The sequence below is a fragment of the Platalea leucorodia genome, assembly GCF_965183815.1.
Source record: "Platalea leucorodia genome assembly, chromosome: 3".
Classification (NCBI taxonomy): domain Eukaryota; kingdom Metazoa; phylum Chordata; class Aves; order Pelecaniformes; family Threskiornithidae; genus Platalea; species Platalea leucorodia.
In genome coordinates, this window is record NC_138825.1 from 8,025,935 (window position 1) to 8,045,862 (window position 19,928).

Sequence of the window (19,928 nt, forward strand, 5' to 3'; positions counted from 1 at the left end):
ACTGTATTTTTACATATTGGACATATGCACATTTGAATATGTTTACTGCAACTTTTATGGGCTAATGTTGAGCTGCTTTTTCCTTTTAAAGGCATGTCTTAGTGTTCCTGTCTTATTTCGTTAATACAGCTCAAACTGCGGAGAACGAGATGTTTTGGGTAAATCGTTGTTCAGAATTGCCTCTTAAAATTCAGTTAATACATTAAGTATCCATGGAACATTGCTATGGAATTGATGCTGTTTACTCATTAATTACTGTAGACTGCAGCTCACAGTGTTGGCACTGTGGCTTATTTGTTACATGTGATGATCACTTTATAAATGTCAATAAAATCAAGACAAAAACCTCTAGTACAACTGGAAGTAACAACTCAGTATTTTCCTCATTAGTTTTGGCAGCAAAGTAGTCTTACAACGCAGTATGCAATAAAACACCAGCCAACTGAGTCCCACACTGTGGCTATAATTACATATTTTTGCTTGCTAATCAGTAGAATTTTTCTGTGTACACTATTATACTTTAATGGTTCTGTTGCAATGCCAAATTTACTACAATGTTCTCTTGAAGAAAATGGCACATCATGATTTTGTATTTACTACAAGAAGATATTAAACTAAATAATACATAATGATGCTGCACAGATTAACCAGCTCTTTAGTTCTTCTGTTCCTTATCTCTCTTTTGATAGTGTTTTAGGACAAACATAAAGTTATTTGGGAGGGAATTACCAGAATTACTGAACTGGTAAATATAGCCATCGAGTGGGATATCTTGTTTCTTACTTGAAAACTATTAGATAGTAATTTTAAGCTGTGCTTAGTACTTTAATTTCCCTTCCCACAACTCATGGAGCATAAGGAGGGTTGCAGCCAGCTCAGAGAAGTAATAAGTTCATTAATTACAGGCTTACCTTTCTTGTAGCTTAAAAAAATCTTGTGTGGGACTTGATTAAACAGGCAGTTGGGGCACAGCCCTGTGGAGGGCTGGATAGTGAACAGCTCAAAGAAGCTCCGCGTGCAACTTTTGGATTCAGAGTCTTCCATTAACTCTAAAGGTCACTTGCTATTATCAGGCTTTGTGTCCTCCTCCTTTTTTTAAATTATTTTTGTCCAAAGTGATTACACTGCAAAAAAACCCAAGTACAGTGGGCAATGTGGAAGGCATTTTTTTAATCTAACACTCTTTCCGTTATCTTCTTTTCATTTCTGGTGTTAAATAAATAAACAAACGCTCAAGAGTTTTTATTCCTTTTCTTTTTGTTCATGGTTATGCAGTCACTTAAATTCCACTTGATCATTATGAATATATCTGACAATCTTAGGTTAGTATAATGCTTTTCCATTTACCTTGAAAACAGAACTTTACTGTCAGAGACAATTTGTCCAGGAGTGTAAATGGAAGGTAGGGTCTGATGATGGCAGCTTGCCCCCTTTACTCCTTATACAGTTAATTATGTCTGAAGGTTGTGCTGATGCCTCTAATATTTTCATACATTTGTCAGATTCTGCAATGCAATCTGACATATTAGTGAGAGTAAATAGTTTTTCTTCTGTATTTGATTTGCGGTATGAATCTGTATCAGGGTATGATACTGTTTTTATAGGGCAAATTGTACTTAGCGTATGTGATGTTTTTGCATGCTGCTGGAAGACATTTGATATTTCAACGTTGCTGCATGTTGATTGTGTCCTAGATCTCTTAAGTTATCTTTTGGCAAGCATTTGTCTTAGACGTGTTGCACATATGATTTGTCATAGCCTCTCAACAAAAGGAAAGAATATTTGAGACGTTTTATGGGTAATTAGTTCTCAGGCTTGTGTTAAAACACTGTCTGAAAGAACCTTGTGCATACATCATTTTCTGGTTAATGTCGTGTTTATCTTTTTCTTCCCTTGTATTTATTCCATTTGAATACATTGTAATGTGTTCAATTGGATTTACCTATTGCAAGGCAATTTTTGTATAATTAATACTGTTAATTAATCTGGCTTGAAACAGCACTCCAAATTGAGAGGATGTTTCTGTGATTGCAGACTGAGAAGTATCTCAACCAAGTTTTCTCCCTTCAGTGGTTCACGATAAAAGTAAATTAGCACAAGTGAAAATGGTCCAGGAAATAAGAAAACCAGCCGCTACTCAGTAAATAACTCCTAGTATTCCTGTAGCCTGTTAAGCCTTACTGCAAGCAAGAGAATATCTCCCTGTTGGTACTTAGTCTTACTCCTTTGTACATTCCAGCTGCTGCCCTAATTCAGAGTTCCTACAATCCCTGTGTTTTTTTAAGTCCCTTTTGAAGTATGCCCAGAACTGGATGTATTTTGCTTCTGTAACTAACCTTTCCTCTGTTACTTTCTTCATCTTCTCTCTCTCGTAGATAATGCATCACTTAAACCTGAATGAAGATTCAGTGCTGTCGCATAGTCAAGCTAAACCCGTATGGGTTAGAGGGGAAGGGAGGAGATGACTCTTGAAAATAAAAAAAAAAAAAGAACAAATTGCTCATAAAAAGTGTTTAGAATGTAATATTTGAATTTATAAGTTACAAAAACTTTTTCTTGGCAGACCTGCCCATCTTTCTCTTGCAAGATTTTTAAGGGAAGTGGAGCTACTCACCTTGCATCACATACCTCCTTCATCTGGCTCTGGCTCAGTGTCTTCTCCCAGCTTTTCTCAAAAGCTTTAATGTATTCTTTTATTCTAGCAGTGATGTATAGTGTTCTGGTGCTTGGTGCACCCTATAGCTAAAGAGAAACATCACATTCTCCCTGGTTTAGTTATATTTAGTTAGAAGTCATATTTTGCTACAGAAGCCTTCAGGCTTCAAATCCGCAAAGACCTATGTGAGAACACCTTTGCTTCCATGTTCTCTGTGAAGCGAAGGTCTTAGATCACATCTCCTTGCATTTCAGTGGGGAAAAAGTGGTTAACTTTCAACTTTTTAAAATTTTTTCAGTATACCTTTAAAACTCTTAGGAATGACAAGCCAACAGCTGGTTGGGCTGTGAGGATGCACCACGGTTATAAGGCTCCCTTCTACACAGTCATTTTACAGTTATCACTTGGTAGCCTGCTCTGTCTAAATCCTTGACCTGTGCCTGACAACTGCTAGCTGATCATAGTGAATAAAATTTGTATAATCACTGTGTGATGACTGCTTAATAACTGTACTCCAAATATGCAAATACCTATGCTGGCTCAATACAATTCATCTGCCATGGCTGGCCCATGCACTTAGTATTTTTGAAACGCTTGCAAGTAATGGAGCATGCCATTGCAGTCTCCTGTCTTTCCATGCGGAGCCCTGAAATGCTGAAACCCACAGCAAAGGAAAAGATGTATTACAAAAAACCCAAAGAAAAATAGTTATCGAAAAACAGAGACAAAGTGCTTGTCTGCGTGTGTTGTAAATGGGGAAAAAAGCAAACAAGAAACTTCCATAAAGACTTTGCAGTAGTTTTTCTGTTTTCATTCTCTTTTTCTAGGTTAGCAGCATGCTTTTACTTAGAAAAATCTGCAGTATTTATTTCCTTGCTAATGGTGCTGTCCACATTACACAGAGGACTACATAAAATTGGAAGATACAAATCCAAATGCTTGTATGAGTCTGAGATGCTCACAAAATGCTCACAAAAAACCCAAGAAAAAAGCATGTCCAGAGTGATACAGAAAAGACATCTTGCTCAGGCTTGTGAGTTGCCAGTACCAAAGGGCTGGAAGAATATTCTGTGGAAGCACTGGTAATTTCTCTCTCTGATCTTGCCCTCTTCTTTTAAGCATTTGCCTTTGGCCAGCATGTGAGATAGGTTGCTGAGACAGATGGACAGTGAGTCTTACCAGTTTATCCATTTCTGTGTTCTTTATTTCATTTACACGCAGCATCAGAACATCAGTAAATAACTTTTTTAATCAAATCTGAGTTTCATTGCCTTTCAGGCATGTTTTTTATCCTTTTAGATACTTGTTTCTTTACTGTTTCTCAGAATTTAACTTAATGTTTCCAAACAGTGCAGGAGGAAAAATAGACTGTGTGGTTCTGTGCACTAGACAGAGATGGATATGATGGTAGTAGCCTAATGTCATCAATAGCTTAATAGCCATAGTGGCAAAAGAGAGTTTCAGCGAGATTTTAAAAACAGTAATGTGGATATTTACTGCGAGTTTCTTCTGTGCTTGAGGGGGGAAGCACAAAGGTGCTTGTTTAAAAGAAGAAACAAGTGAGGGGCTGAAGGAGGCTGGCATCTTGGTCCAGGTGAAGGTGGGCATCGACTTTTCTGTGTGGAATTAGAAATTAGTGTTAAGCAGAGCCTAATTTGCAAAGGGCTGTGAAAGTGCGAACAAAAAAGTTCTGATGTCATCTCCGTAAACATTTACATCGTTTAAGTTCAAGGTAGTGCAAAACCCAAAATGGTAGGTTAAAGCTTAACTAATAGAATTCTCTCTGTATCCCTAAACTAGGTAGTGGAGTGTAACTAACCCTCCCAAGTTCCTGCCTTTTCAGAGGGACGCAGCTGTAATTTTTTTCACAAGGTCCTATTCTTAATCTGCTCCACACGCTTCTTATTTTCTTTTAGTGGACATAAGAAGAGGCTCTGATGACACCTGAGTTGTTTTGTTGATTATTTTTAAGAATGATAGTCCTGTAATAATAGCACGCTAACATGAACAGAAATCCAGGACAAAGCAGGCATCCTAGCAATGAAATGTAGGCTTTTTGTCCTTCCAATCTGTGCGGTATCCAGCTGGAAATGAAATACTGTGACTGCCCAGGAGGCTGAGGAAAGGATTTTGGAGTCACCAAACCCATTTCTTCAGGGTGACACCACATTAAAAAAACCTTGCACCTTCTTAATAGTCAGTTTGGGAAGCTGGGGGAGCACGCTGAGGTGAACATGAGCTGAGTTTGGTTTAATAGCATACAATAGCCTGAAATTTCACCAGACTTCAGCTTATCACATCACTTCTCAATAAACAACAACATGGAATTTTTCTGCTTGCTGCAGTGAGGTATTTAAGGCTTAGCTGTCTCATTTCCATCTGTAGAAGAGTGTGGTATGTCAGGTGTCTCAACACTAACACAATTAAAAGGAAGTGAACGGTTCCTTCACACATGCCTTAATGTCAGCATTTTGGACTGGGAGAAACTGGAAAAACACTATTGGAGCCTTTCCTAGTTCTGTTTTTTCCTGCCAAAAGTGTGACATTCAGACAGGTTTATCAGACCCATGTTTCTCTGAGCCCTTATGCTGCTTGAGTGGGCTGACAAAAGTGTGAATCCTATTGACATTATAACTGTCTACAAAATTGGAGAGGAGCTCTCGGAGACTAAGAAAGATGACGTCCTAAGTGCGAGATAAAACGAACACTTTCTTTATTGCTTAGTCGTTTATGGAAGGAATTTACCAATTGTCATTGCTAATGTGACAGAACAACTTTTACTTGGCTTTTCATATATTTTTAATATGAGTTTCTGATATCCCAAGATATTTGACTAAACAGAAAATGTGCCAAAATTTGCGAGTTTACTATGGTTTTGTGTTTTTGTCAAAGTAAGAATGATTGGTTGTGTGCAATAAATGTAGAACACTTAAAATTTAACAGGTCCATGGGTAAGTGAGCTTTATTTTGATTCATTGTTGACCTCTTTATTTTGATATGTCTTTTTGCCAGTTTATGGCATGGGCATCGATTATGTTGGATCTTTCAGCTGCTTCTGTTATGGCTGAATGTGAACAGCATCCAGATGAAGGACAGCCTTCTCTTAAAACAACTAGTTGGTTTTAAAATTTAATTTCCAGCACTTTTCACCATAGCAGGCAACAACTGATGGTTTTTAATGCTAAATTTGGAGGAGTCCAGATAAACAATATTCTAAAATACAAGTTTCCCGTGTATGACTTCACAATAAGGCTTACACGTGCCGTTGTTAGGAGCAGGTTTGTTCCTTGCAGTTTGCACTGGAATCATGGTTTTATTACATCTTATTATTACTTTTCATTAAACTCACTCTGCAGCATGGGTTAGTGGTTGGAGCTGGGAGGACCCAGAATTTTAATTCTGGCTGCAATGAGGCCCCTTGTGCAATCTCAAAATGTTGATTCTTAAGTAAAGATAGGTACTATACAGAGAACGTGAATTGACACGTTAGGTAGTCAGTACCTTAAGCATCAAGACTTTATACTCTCAGTTTTGTCTTGATTTAACTCGGGTGTAGGCACTAAGAGTTTCTACAAATAAGAATATTTAAGGAACGATACATTTAGATTGTCTATGATGAAACATGAACCTAATTCAGTGAAATAGCCATCTCAAAATGAATAGTTCATCTGTGCTTTTTGCTTTTAAAGTGGAGAATTTTAAGGCTAAATCAGATCATGCTTTTAAACTCCTTGAGATCTTGGCCAGAACGTACTGTATAAATGCTAAGTATTTAAAATTAATTATGTTGGAGGCCTATAAACCAGTGCATTGATTAAAAATCTTCAGTTCATTAAACTTCCCAATGGCAGAGGCCATCTCCGTAATATAAACTGCCGTTTCTAGCAGCGGCGGCTGACTGGCATCTGTGTTGTAATCTTTTTAAGATCCCCACCTTTGTTCATTAGACCAGCAGCTGTTGCCTCTTGCTGGGCAGGATTTATTTCCCCTTGACATCAGTCTCAGAGGTGCAGTTGCAACTTTGGCAGCACTTGATTCCAATGAACTTCCTAGAGATCCTTTACCAGTTTTGCAGAACAAGGTTGTTTTTTGTCGTCATTTGGGTTTTTTGGTTGGTTTGGGGGGTTTTGGTGGGGTTTTTTTGGGGGGTGTTTGGGGTTTTGTTTTGGGGTTCTTTTTGTGTTTGTTTTTGGGTTTTTGTTTTTTCCCCCCCTGTTTCCACATCCGTCTTTGCAATGGGCATTTTTGAAAGATCCACAAGGACTGAGGGCCTGTTACCAGAGGTGTGCTACAGTCTGGGCGAAACAGCTTCCTCTTGTGTGTCCCTAGCACTATATCTGATATAATGACATTTTTCAGTTTTTACTCACTCCTGGCATTTACCATGTGGAAGAACAGTACTGTTTCATAGATAAATCATGCACAGTTAACTTTCTTAAATAAGTAAATCTCCTGATTTTCCTAGTGAAAATGAGAAATGAAAATCTGGAAGAGTACCAGAGAACAGAAATTACTATGGAAAAAGAATATACGGATTCTTGAAATATAACATGATAAATCTGCATATGTTGTTTACATCGTAACTTCAATTTATCCAGACTCACACACAAGGTCACAAAGAAGTTTGGGCCTTATTATTCCCGAGGGAATTTGTATTTTTTTTGCTGTGGTGTTTGATTACCTTACCCTTTTTTATTGCCATCTGCGCTGCAAGGCTAGTTTTGCTGAGGTTATTTTTTTTTAAGCAGCATCCCATGATACCCTTAATTTTGTGTTTCCTGTGCTTTTGCTTCATTTGCAATTTTAAGAGATTTTCTATAAGAAATAGATTTATTCTATATTGTACATCTGTAAATTAGCTAGTTTTTACTATATAACTTTAACCCTTTTATTCTGGAGACCAAATACAGTTTCTTTACAATAAATTAAATAAGAAATGATTTAACCTTTTAGCATCCTTTAGTGTGCAGTGTAGAAAGATGGTGTCAAAGATTTACATATTTTTTGTTTAACACATTGTTTTTAGTACGCTCTCATTTTGCCTAGGAGTTTTATTTTGATGCTTGTTTTTGTCCATGTATTTTAAGCAATTATTTTCAGATGACTTCTTTGTGCAACCAACACCATTGACTGCAGTAACTTTGAGAAGAGTTTTTCTTCATTAACGGCTTCTGCTGGATTGTTGGGAGAACAAAATGCTGTCCCTAGTGGCTCCTAAAACTTATGGATGCATGCAATGAGATTGCTAATATTATTTTTAATGAAAAAATGTTGGAGTAGTACTTTTAATAGCTTTACGCAAGCATGAACAACTTGAATTATAGAGCTAAATCTCAAGCACCTTGAGCTGTTCCTCAGCCTTCAAAATACAGTTCATGTATGCAGGACTTCAAAGCTAAGAAACCCCTTTCACATGCTCATCCAGCCAAGCCATGGTGAAGCAGTAAATACAGAAACCCCATTTGTATGGGGTCTCCATACGTGACAGTGCAGTGAATAATGGGATCATATTTCAAAAGACAAGTCGACCTGCTTAAGTCTTTGCAGTCACCTGAAAGCAGGAGTGTTGTATGCTTTTTCAAAGCATTTATTTTACCTCGAGGTTGATCGTGGGAAGCATTAGGCAGCCTGGCAGTCCGCTTGTTGGGAGGGGAATGCAGAAGAGAAGAGGGGACCATCCTCTTCTCTTCTGCATTTGCCACCTCACTGGTGGCCCTGGGCAGGACTCATTCAGTATTAATGCTGTCAAAAATCCTTAGAAATAACTTGGTTTATAAGCGTGAAACTTATATCCAGAAGCACAATATCACTGAGGATGGTTAGCAGCTCTGTCTTTAGTACCTTCAAGTGTTACCAGTACTTAGAAATGCCAATTAATCATCGTGCAGACCGGAGATGGGATTTCTTGTCAGTTATGAGTGATAGTTTTGTCTGTGGGATTTTCCCACATCTTTCCCATAGCTGTGAAATGGCAGGTCACTAGTGTATATAAATGACCCAAAGTATACATATGATTTCCATAAACCTGGACAGGAAGGCAGCCTGTAGAAAAAAGGCATACTGTGAAGCAGAGTGGTAGCTTCGAAGTAGAACGACATTTTTCATTGGTTGTAAAAAACAGCAATAATGCATAATTCCTTTTCACTGTCACATGGCGCAAGTCAGATTTGACCATAAGTGCCTGGCTTTTTCAGCCAGTTGCACAAAGAAATTCCAGGGAAGGAAGAGTGGGTTATGGTTTAACGCTTTCCAAACCTGTTTTGAAAAATAGAGATGAGCATCTATATATCAAACTGATGATACAGATGAAGTATCTGAAACCAGTATATCAAAGAGTCTTCGCTTTCCTATAAAAGTAATTTGGCAGCATGCCATTATTACCATGTAAATCTCTTCCTCCTTACTAACAATAACAATGTATCTTTGGCCATCAGTTTTCCCTCCCGAGGTTGTTGCTGTTATCTGTAATTTCCATAAAGTTTCCGTGCTAACAATGCTTACTTCTCTGTACACTTACATTACTAGTCAGTGCACACTTGCAGAAAACAAAATATCTCACGTAAATGTTTTGTGCATGCCCGTTCCATGTTTTTTTGAATTAATACAGCTAAGACATGTTTTAGCAGAGGCTGAAGCATCACATTTAGATTTGCTAATCTACCTTTGCCAATTTTTTTCTTTATGTTATGCAGAGTGCTCATATTTGGCAAGATATTTCACTGCTTGGGTTTTTGCTTTAAGAATTATCAAACTTGTGTTATAGATTGTATTTATTATTGGAAACAGAATATTTCTAGCATGATTTATTGAGTTATCATTAAATGGAAAATGCATGTGTAGGTCATCTCTGCTCAAGTATTTAATAGAGTATGGTAGAAAAAAGAGGTTATTCAATAAACTGTGGGTGGTGTGGTGTTTGGGTGTTGGGGGTTTTTTTGGTTGGTGGTGGTTCCCCCCCCCCCTTCATTCTTCTATGTCATCAGTCAGGGAAGTATATCAAATGCTAATGCCTACGTTTCCATCTATGCCTGTCTGGAATATTCAATCATTTTCTGTTATGCCACCTTTATAAGGGAAGTACGCACGTCTACTTGTTTGGTTTTGACAGATGTCTTCCATTTTCCTTGTCATATGTCAAAATTGGTTATGATAGAATTGATTTTCCTCTGTTAAGAATTTGATTTTTTTTTCCCATTATGTTTTCATCTTTCTGGAAGCTGCTTTGATTATAAAGACTGGACATGGACCTGTGTGGAGCCAGCACCAGGAAACTAGTGATAGACCATCTGTATCATAGCTGCATGTGCATTAAGAGCATGCTTCTTCCATCATGAGATGTTTTATAGATCGGGAGCTGGGACTGCCTATGTGTTGGCCGTCACAGCTGATCTGGCACGTGGTATGTTAACATATTGGGTATGTTAATACATTGCAGATTTAGAAGCAGTGATAAATCTGTGCGTCTACTTCCCTGACAGAGTCAATGCTTGCTTTTTGTCGGTGCTGTTGTTTGACTGTGCTCTGAGCTGGACTTGGGTTAAAATGAATGGAGTTCGGGGGAGAAGAGGTAGATTTATCCAGATGAGTTGGTTGAGAGGGTAGTTGAACAAATCATTGTACAGACACTGCTCAAGGGAGGGTGCCTACTTGCTAGGGACAAGAAGGAGCTCGGGGTGGAAACGATTAATCCGCCGCCAAGGAAAGAATTGCATGGACTTGAGCCCTTGTCCAGTACTCCTGAGGTGAAAGACTTCTTCCTCTGTAAAGAATCGTGCAGAAAGTGCTAGTCCTAAGCATCAGTGCTGTTTTTATGTTAATGTCTCAGGAAATACTAGTGTTGGTAAAGATTGTGGTGGTGGTGCTTATGAAAATATACTTGAGGTTTCAACGCATACTGGTTTACATATCCTGCTTGGTTTGGAAAAGCATTTAGTAGTTAAGTTGAAATAATTAAATTGGATATTATGAGCACAAGATAGATTTCAAGTGTTCTTTTTTCCCCTCAAGGTTACAAAATATTATTCTTGCATTAGCACCTTGAATTCTGTTGAGCAGAGATTTTGGGTGAGTTAAAACCAGAAGTTCAGCTAAGGTAGAGTAAGAAGACTTGGCATCTTGGCATAGACAGTGCACAACGAGCTTATGACTGGGGGCTTTCTTTTCACTATGAAAATTTTAGAAAATTTCGCTGAAAGTGCAACATCACATGATTCTGTAATTATCTGTCTAATATAAAGTATTTCAAAATGATGTTTTAAAAATCAGTGGCACCGTGTCCAGGATGAGTGTGGAGTATTACAAGGAACCGCTTATCCAGTTTTACTGTGTCATCTGAATACTAACTCTGGCATAGAAAACCTCAAAAAAGGCAATTGAGTTTTTAACACTTAGTAGGAGAAGGCTTCATTCGGAGAAAGATGTTATCTGCCCCTCCGCTTGGGAATACGTGGCTTCAGGGAAATACTTAACACCTTGCAAAACCAGCTATGCCCTTAATGCAGAAAGGCCAGTCGTCGTTTCCGTTCCAGCTTCAAAAACCATCTCGGGGTGAGGGAGTTACCTGGTCTCCCTGCATCCCAGTGGGCAGTGAATGGTCGGTAGGTATGCTGAGTGGCCAAGCCTTGTATTGCCCAAATCTTGCTATGCTAGACTGTAAAAAGCTACACAGGTTATGCTATGAACAGAGTATGTGCATCTCTTGAAAACCCATCTACACTTGGCTTTTCAAACCTTTTCTGGTTTAATTGCTTCAAACATGCTGTTGGGTACTGCTGTAACTTTGAACTGGTTGAATCTGAAATAAATATTGAATGATATGCATACAGAATCTTCCTTTCTTGTCTCCATAAGAATTTGTTTAGTCTTTATACTTGAGCTTATTTTACCTTTTTTGAATTGATATTGTAGTTTATATGATGATTATTTCTCATGGTTGAACTTCATCATTGCTGCTGACTTAGGGCCTTACTGTAGTTAGTATGTTCATGCACACGGTATTTCCCTTATTTTTTTTTGTTTCCTTTTTCTTAAACTTTTTGCCATGATTACAGTAAATGATTTCTTTGACTGCACGCTGAGAGGGCAGAAGTGCTGTGCCAGCAGCCTTTTTTCATTCTTTGCTGCTGCTACTATTCTTTCGCTGGCTCCCGAGGGTAATAAGATCTATGCACTCTACTAATTTTCTTGCATACGGAGCTGCAATTGCAACCTTTAGTAATTATTATTTAATTAACTCCAAAGTATTGCATGAATAATGCAAAATTAAAAAAATATAAAAAAGAAAAAAGGTCAAAACAAGGTTTTTTTATATTTCAAATCTGTAAGCATTATTTCTTGGAATTTTTGTATAAGGCATTAATAGGACAGTGACATTAAACGGTCTGCATAATTGTAGAAGTATCAGCGGTATGTAGTAAAAGAGTTTGGCATTTAGCTGGGGATCAAATTTGTTTTCATAATTTGTAGCGAGAATTTCTTAGACCCTTCAATAAGACCCTTTTCTAATATTTAAATTTTAATTCTGCTTTATCTTTTCTAGGTGTTTTCTTTTCAGTTAGCAGAAGTTGACTAAATGTTATTTTTTTGATAAACACATTGACTAATTCTGGCAGAAAGAATGTTTGTATATCTTTAGATATCTACCTATAGATCAGTAGGTCTGCTCTGTGAATGTGAAAATGAGCAGTAAATGTACGTGGCCATATATTTGTATGAAGACAACATAAAGACTAGCTTTTAATAAATAAAAGTTTCTGGGTTTGCTTTTGTAGTGGATGGCTGTATACACAGAGCTGCTGGGCCCTGCTTAGTTGCTGAATGTCGCAACCTGAGTGGCTGTGAGACTGGACAAGCAAAAATTACGTGTGGATATGACCTACCTGCAAAATGTAAGTCAGCCCTTTCTCAGCGTTTTCTTTTTGTTTTAAGCACGTGGAGCTGGTATGCATGCTTTATTTCCCTGTAGTCCAATTCAACAAGGTATTCATTTTACAAAATTAGCAGTGGGACTTAATTAAGCATGTTCTGTAATAATGTCTTCCCCTCAAAGCAATTCAGGCTTTTCTAAACGATTATTTCACCTATGTTATCCGATGAAAACCTACATGTCTCTAAAATATAAAGCATCTTTCATGTTTATTTTTTGCAAGCTAAAACATATCCTTTCATATGCATAATAAAGGATTGGAAATGCTTTATGAAGTATGAACAAAATATGCATTATCATATTTAAGTTCCATCGAGACAATTTTTGGAAATGTTGCATATTTCATATTCTTCATGCAGATTCCTTGATTGTGAATACTTTGAGAGCCGAGGAGATCAAAGTGATGTATTGTGTTTTCAGCTGCTACGTAGAGGCTGATTGGCAATTACTGTGAAGGCATCTGTCACACTTTAGCTTTCAGCAGAGTGCAGCTCAGTGTTGGAATATTTTTGCACGTCAAAAGTGGAATTGTCAAAATTCCCATCCTATTTAAAATAGGAAGGTGGCTATTTGACCTTGTTGCGTAGATGTTGAGCTTGTCTTGGAAAAAACTAACATGTTGACAGCCCGTTGGTTGGCCAGCCTATTACATAAGAATAAAAAGTAGGAAGTCTCTGCAAGTTAGGATCTTACAGAATAGTATATTAAGATATGATGATACAAATACCGAGAAAGCATTACAAACAGCATATAACTAGAATTCAAGATCTGTTTTTTTTTTATATGCAGTTTGCACAAGGAACATAGCTCATTCAAATGTATTTAGATCTGCTCTCTGAATTTATTCTACATTTTTTAATGTAAAATCAAATGCTGACTGCAGTAGCAGGTATCTTTTTAGGTTCCTGTGGCCCTTAATGCCTTAGGTAAAGAAGAAAATTGTGCTCCCAGTCATTTGTTGGCACCTTCTATGATGATGATGAGAGCTACCAGTTATTTCCTGGACAGTGATAATTGCTATATATGGGAAAACTTTGCTGTATTTTATACATACTTTTACCACATGTTAATGGTTATTTATGAAAGGTTAATTTGACTAGAGGTCAGGGAAATTGTTGAGGAAGACTCAATGTGGTAGTTATGTTAGGTTTGTATGTGGCCAAAATCTTTACCAGATGCCTATAAAACTGATAGGATTGCTTGATAACACATTGTAATTTACTCTACTGGGGATTTTTCATGTTTAATTCTTCCCCTTCATAAAAAAATATCTTGGTAGGAACGGAAAAGCTGCTCATCCATAGGTGCATAATTCCTCCCATGTATTTTAATGAGAGAAATTAAATACAAGGTATCAAAGCAAGGAGCACTGAACTGTAATAGAAAGAGAAAGGGTCATATCCGAGGCGTGGCCTCCCTTTAAATTTTATGGCAGTTTAATGGCTCTTGCTTAAGTTAGGTTTGCAGAATGGGATCCTGTTTGAAGAATATAGAAAAATTTTTAGGTTTGTTCTTTATGTAGGAATAATTAAAAAAAAATTGAGAAAACCCATTATCACTTGCAGTTGGAAATAAAACCTGTAAGCAGACAAAGAGAAAAGTCAATATTCTGCTTAATCAATATTCTTAGAAATTGATATTGCATCAAAGACATGTCTGTTTGTATTTGATCATGCATCAACATGAGAGGGGGAAAGGATACATTAACTGACAAACAAGCACAGGGGGAAAAATGTAGTTTGCATGCAGAGGCTGAGAATTAGATACTCTTGATTTCTTAGGTTTTTTCCTTAAAAGATATTTATGTTCACCAACTGTTGTTTTCTTTTACTTTTCCCTTTAGAAGCTTTTGGTTGTAGGCTCATTAAATTGTTGTACCTTTTAGACCATTCATCTGAAAGCAATCAAACAATCAAGATGCTGTTTTCATATTTTAAAGAGCTATAGAGCCACTGGATATCGTTTGTCACTCTGTGTCACTTTGTCATATCAGTATGACAATTTAATTGTGGAAACTCTTTTACATCTGGTTTTTGCTCATTGCAAACAGCAACATGACGGGAGGTCCGGACTTCCCCATCCAGATGCGCCGTGATGCAATTTTGTGTGTCAGCAATTTGTTGAAGGTTTTAGGTGAATGGATGACTGCCAGCTTTCACAACAAATTTGCTTTTCGCTCATGTGTTTGTATATAGGAGACCAACTACAATAATCCATTAACAGTTTGAGTAGTGCAATGATTATTTTGTTGTTTCTGCTCTTCTCGTGATTGTAGTTGGATGAGTAATGATAGTAAATGCAAAATATATTTCCTGTGATGATGAATTGTTATTTTTTTGTTATTTAACAGAATTGTAAAATGTTACAATTGTATTTCCTACCGCTGGGATTTTCCCATCTCTAGTTCTCGATCCTGAAATGCTTTGCTTGGAAGCAGTTTGCTGAAATCAGCAGAGCTGCTCTGGGACGGAGCAGCCTGCATGTGTGCTGTATGAGGCAGGATTTGGGCTTAAGCTGAGGACTCCATGTTGAAGAAGATTTAGTATTCAAAGACCATGCAGCATATTGCTTTGTTTTATAGACAACTTGGAGGAAGTTGGAATTAAAGTTGGCATTTGAAGGGAAGGTATGCTTTGTTAGGAAGCTGGTAGTTGGTAAATAAAAAACACTCTGGCAATCTCCTTTATGATCTATTGTATTTTTATTGAATACTTTGCTGTATTTACTTAGGTTAAATAAGAACAGGTCTGATAAATAATTTCTTCACAAAGGAAAAATTGAAAAATAATGTCTGACTGAAAAAATACAAAGATTTGGGGTATAGGCTAGCTTTCTGTGATTTGTTCTTGTTGCATCCAAGTCGGAGATCAGTTTGTGAAATACACAAGTACCAGTAAATGCTCAGGGAGAGAATACATAAAATAGTTCATTTTTTTCCTCATCTTTTTATCCTAATAATGTGAGCAGACCAAGATTAACATGTCTATAGCCTAGAGATGTTGCTTTATGAACTTTTCAAGATACATATTTTTGAACACCAAAAAATGGTCTGTATGAAAATAGAAGTGAAATCAAATTGAGTTTTCTAATTACCAGTTAATGTAACGTTCAGTACAGTTTTACAGAAGTCAGTGTAATCACCATCTGCCTTCTGTGCTGCAAAAGCCTACACAAAGCCCCCCGAAATGCCAATGGAGTTATTTGCTGAATACGTAATTTGGTTGATGATATCTATTGTTGGTTTTCAGCAAACACCTATGCAGGCACCCACGTTCTCATAACACTTCGGAGGGCTCAAAAAGGCAGTGCTTTTTGCTCTGTGATATTTTCCTTTAATGCTCTCCCAGACCGATCATCAATTACTTCTGTACTTCATACTGTTGTTGCTTTTAAAGAAAAGTTCATTCTAAATATTGTACAATTGGTCTTCAAACATTGAGCAGTACTCTGATACCGTCATGCTTTAAATAACAGATGAACAGTATCTGTTTAAAGCTCTACAAATGCTTGTTTTCTTTCTCATTTGATTAATAGTCTCAGTTGGCTCTACTGGCAGAAAATGGTCTGAATGTAAATTGTGTTTATGGCTGGAACCAAGGGTCCATAACAGCCTCATGGCTTGTTATCTGCTTGCAGAGGTCCACCATAAAAAAAGACCCTGTCAGAACACATTAAAACATACAGTCCCCTTCCGCAAGGTCTCTGACGGGCTTAAAACCAACTGAAGACATGGTGACAACATCCAACAAAGGTAATTGGTACCCCAACCTTGGCAGGAAAGGACCCCCAAACTAACTTTTTTCTATTGTTAATATGTCTAATAATGATTTCTTTCTTTTTCTGAAAAATGTTTGATAATAAAACCCCTAAACCTAGGAAAATAAAATCTGACAGCCTCTAATATGGGATAGAGCCAACCATTGGTAAATTAAATCTGAAAGATGGACTTCCAGTGGAGGGACCTTGCTGGAAAGGCTAGGCAGTTTCTAATACATTGTTTCATGTCATTAATAAAGCTATAATATTTTGAATAAATTTTTCTGTTTGCTTGATATTTTCAGTACTTTAAGCAATGTCCTGTAGGAAATACCATATATAGCATAGTCTTCTGGTCCAAAGTCACTGCGTAGACCAATCTGGAGTAAGAATGTGAATGTGCTCTCAAAGACAGTTCCTGCTGTGAAATAAGTAGTTAGGAGGAGCGCTAGTATTAAACACAGTAGGAGGAATCAGCCTTAAAATTTGTTTAATCAGATTAAAAAGTGGAGATTAAAAAGTAGAGATTAAAAAGTGTGCTTTTATTATATAGACATAATTTTCTGTATTTAAAAGATGAATATTTGGAGGGTATTATTTTAAAGTAAGGCTGTAAGGGTAGTGATCTTAAATCTCTCCATATTTTATTGGAGATTGCTTACAGAGCTGTAATTAAAAGGTTGGTTATGCAGAAACGGAACTCCAAAACTCTGCTCCAGTACTCCAGAAGTGATCAATTGGAAAAATGGGGCATAATATTCAAGCATATTATCCGAATTTCCAGGATTCCACAAAGAACTTTGATGACTTACTTTTAAAACCTTAGTTGATATAGTAATACATAAATTTTGTTTCAAATAATTCTAAATTTCTGATATGTGAGAGTCAGAGAGAGAGTTCCTTCTGTGTGGTTCTGATGTGCAGGAGAACGTTATATTTGCATGATTGTTCAATTTGCTACATCGCTATTTGTTCTGGGAAGAGGTAAGTCTGGGAATTGGAAAATAAGTCCGGGAATTGAAAAGGAAGGCATTAAAAGTGAGCAATGTGTGGACAAGAGAGGATTGCTTAGAGAAGACTAACTTGGACTCCCAGTTGGTCAAGGTCCTTGAGCTTCTCCCGCAATTGCTTTTAAATATTTAAGTGAAAACAGGTGTGCCACCAGATGCATAACCAGACCAAAGTGTGATGACAGTTCACTTGAAAAAGGCTCCCGATAAGCATAGGGTGACACAATCATTAATATAATTGAAGCTTCATAAATGTTACGATAGATTTCCAGGAGGGATGTCTTTATACTCTTTGTCTTAGCTGCGTAGCATCACATTATTGTCACCATTGTGCCCAAACTGCGTGACACGTACTGGAAAAAAAGATACAGCCGGAAAAAGCTCTGGATAGGTATTTACTGAAACAGTGCTGAGCTGCAGCAGCTGTTTGCTATCCCCTTTTTGTATTTCTTAAATCTTTACCATTGCTTAAATATTTAAAACTAAATTTAAGATGAAGCAAAGCAAGCTAATATTAATCAATGGTCCAAGACCCCTTGTTCTTGAGCGATATTTTTGTTGTTTAGATTTCTTTGGGAAGGGTTTTTTTTTTTATGGTTAACAAAACTACTTACTACATATTTGTGTTTTTCTTCTGAGTTGTGTCTAGATTGCAAAGAGTTTTTTTATAAGCTCAATTTATGTATTTTATGACCATTTTGAAATGATGATGTCTATATTGTGTTTTAATTTGGTCTAATTGGCTCCAGTAATCTTAATGACCTGCTGTATTCACCATTAACAATAGCATACATTGCATATGCTGTAAATGTGTTGGAAGGGAAATATTAATGATTAGTTCTTTGGTCCTAAAACCTGCTTAGATTTTAGAGAGGGGTTTATGGTATACTGTGAAGCTTTATGGCTTGTCTCTCCCTTCTGTACACCGCCCCTCACATACACACAACAAGGGAGAAGTTAGGACTCGTGGGGAATGATGGGGAATCCATTTATCAACTTCAACTAAACAAGTTCAAACATCTCTTTCTCTTCCAAATCTGCTTAGGGGCTGTCATCAGTTTGGGTAGAAAAGGGACAAGTGCTGTAGCTACCAGCTGAAATGCGTGGTTATGAATCAGCAACAATCTTCTATCACGAGAGTATATGGTCTTTGTCCTTGAATTTGAGCCTAGCTCATATACATTTTTTAATGGATAACTTCTTTAAAATTTAATTTGTGATTGGGCCGGAGTGTGCATTTGTCAGTGCTCCGTGTAGTGTCGTGCTGTGGTTAACTTATGGCATGTACTGCTGGAAACCCTCGTTTCACATCAAATTGTTCAGTTAACAAATGTACGCGTTGTGGCTAAAGGAAGTGTTTTACTATTGATTCTCACTGCTAAATCTAAATCCTCTTCTTCTGGGCATCACTTGTTACAGTCTGGTCATTGAACGCTGAACTCCAGGACAGGAGTGGGGCACAGACAAAATTAAGAGGAGGACTGAACCATGTGCTCAGTAATTGGGTCCACCATTGGCTTATAACGTCTGTGTTAATACAATGTAATGGCAGACGGTAGAAACTTGATGCCATGAATTTGCCTCCCTGGCCTTATTTCTGTACAGTTTCTGCAAAGGTCTAATTCTCGGTGTTACTGAAAGCAGTTACAGAAATGAGTTTGCAGTGTAGTGTGGCGGTGACGGGAGCCCACACTGTTTGGTACCGCAGTTCCCCGGCATCAGTGTCCAGTGTCCCTTTGATGAAACAGAGAGTAAGTTACAAGGTGTAAACACTTTCCTAACGCTTAATTTATATGTAAGGTGCTATTTAAAATGTCTCCTAATTTGGTGAAAAATAATTTGCACTGGAATATGCCTTTCCACACTGGTGGTGTATAGTCATTCCTCAGGCATGTTGGCACTGGAGCAGGGCGTTGTGCCCCTTAAGGCTAATATATTTTATTTCCTCCATACTTGGATATAGTTGGTCCTTTTTACTCAAATAATAATAATAAAAAAAATAGAAAGTCTAATGCGCAGCAGAAAAATAAACAAAATTCTGATGGCTACAGTCAGCTGACAAGAAGGGGTTATAATGGGTTGTAATGGAGATGTTTATGCTCCTTTAACTGCAGCAGTTGCTGGTGCTCCCCCTCTAATATGTTCCCTCAGTAGCCAAAACCTATGCTCAGTACTCGAAAAATTAATCTTTGATGCATGAGATTTTGTCTGCCTGAATTTTGCTTGTCTCATTTTAAATGGTGATAGAAATTGCTTACTGTAGTAAAACACAACATTAACCTCATAGTGTGTTGGCACTTTGTGATTTATGCTGGTTTAGTCTCTGAAAAATATGCAGCCTGTCTCCCAAACCTGGATTTAGCTTATAAAATATGTTGGCACGGGCTTGGGGCTTGAATTGGAACACTAACTGCTGATCCTCCGTCTCTCTAGGGTAGGAAAAAGGTTTAAAATTGTAGCCTCTCAGAGGTCATTAACTTCATATCATTTCTTCAGATTAATAATAATTATATTATTGTAGCTGGAATGTTTTAAAAACAGTACAGCCTAATTTTCTTTCTTGCAAGCAAAGTATAGGATT

At 37.3% G+C, this 19,928-nt stretch overlaps 1 protein-coding gene across 1 annotated transcript in view; it reads left to right on the forward strand.

Moving 5' to 3' along the window:
* MACROD2 (mono-ADP ribosylhydrolase 2) overlaps nucleotides 1-19,928 on the forward strand; it is an 890,030-nt gene that overhangs the window by 258,029 nt on the left and 612,073 nt on the right. The window contains exon 5 of the mRNA XM_082306167.1: nucleotides 12,427-12,543. Within this exon, the coding sequence (XP_082162293.1) occupies nucleotides 12,427-12,543 (117 nt within the window). The remainder of the gene's footprint in view (nucleotides 1-12,426; nucleotides 12,544-19,928) is intronic.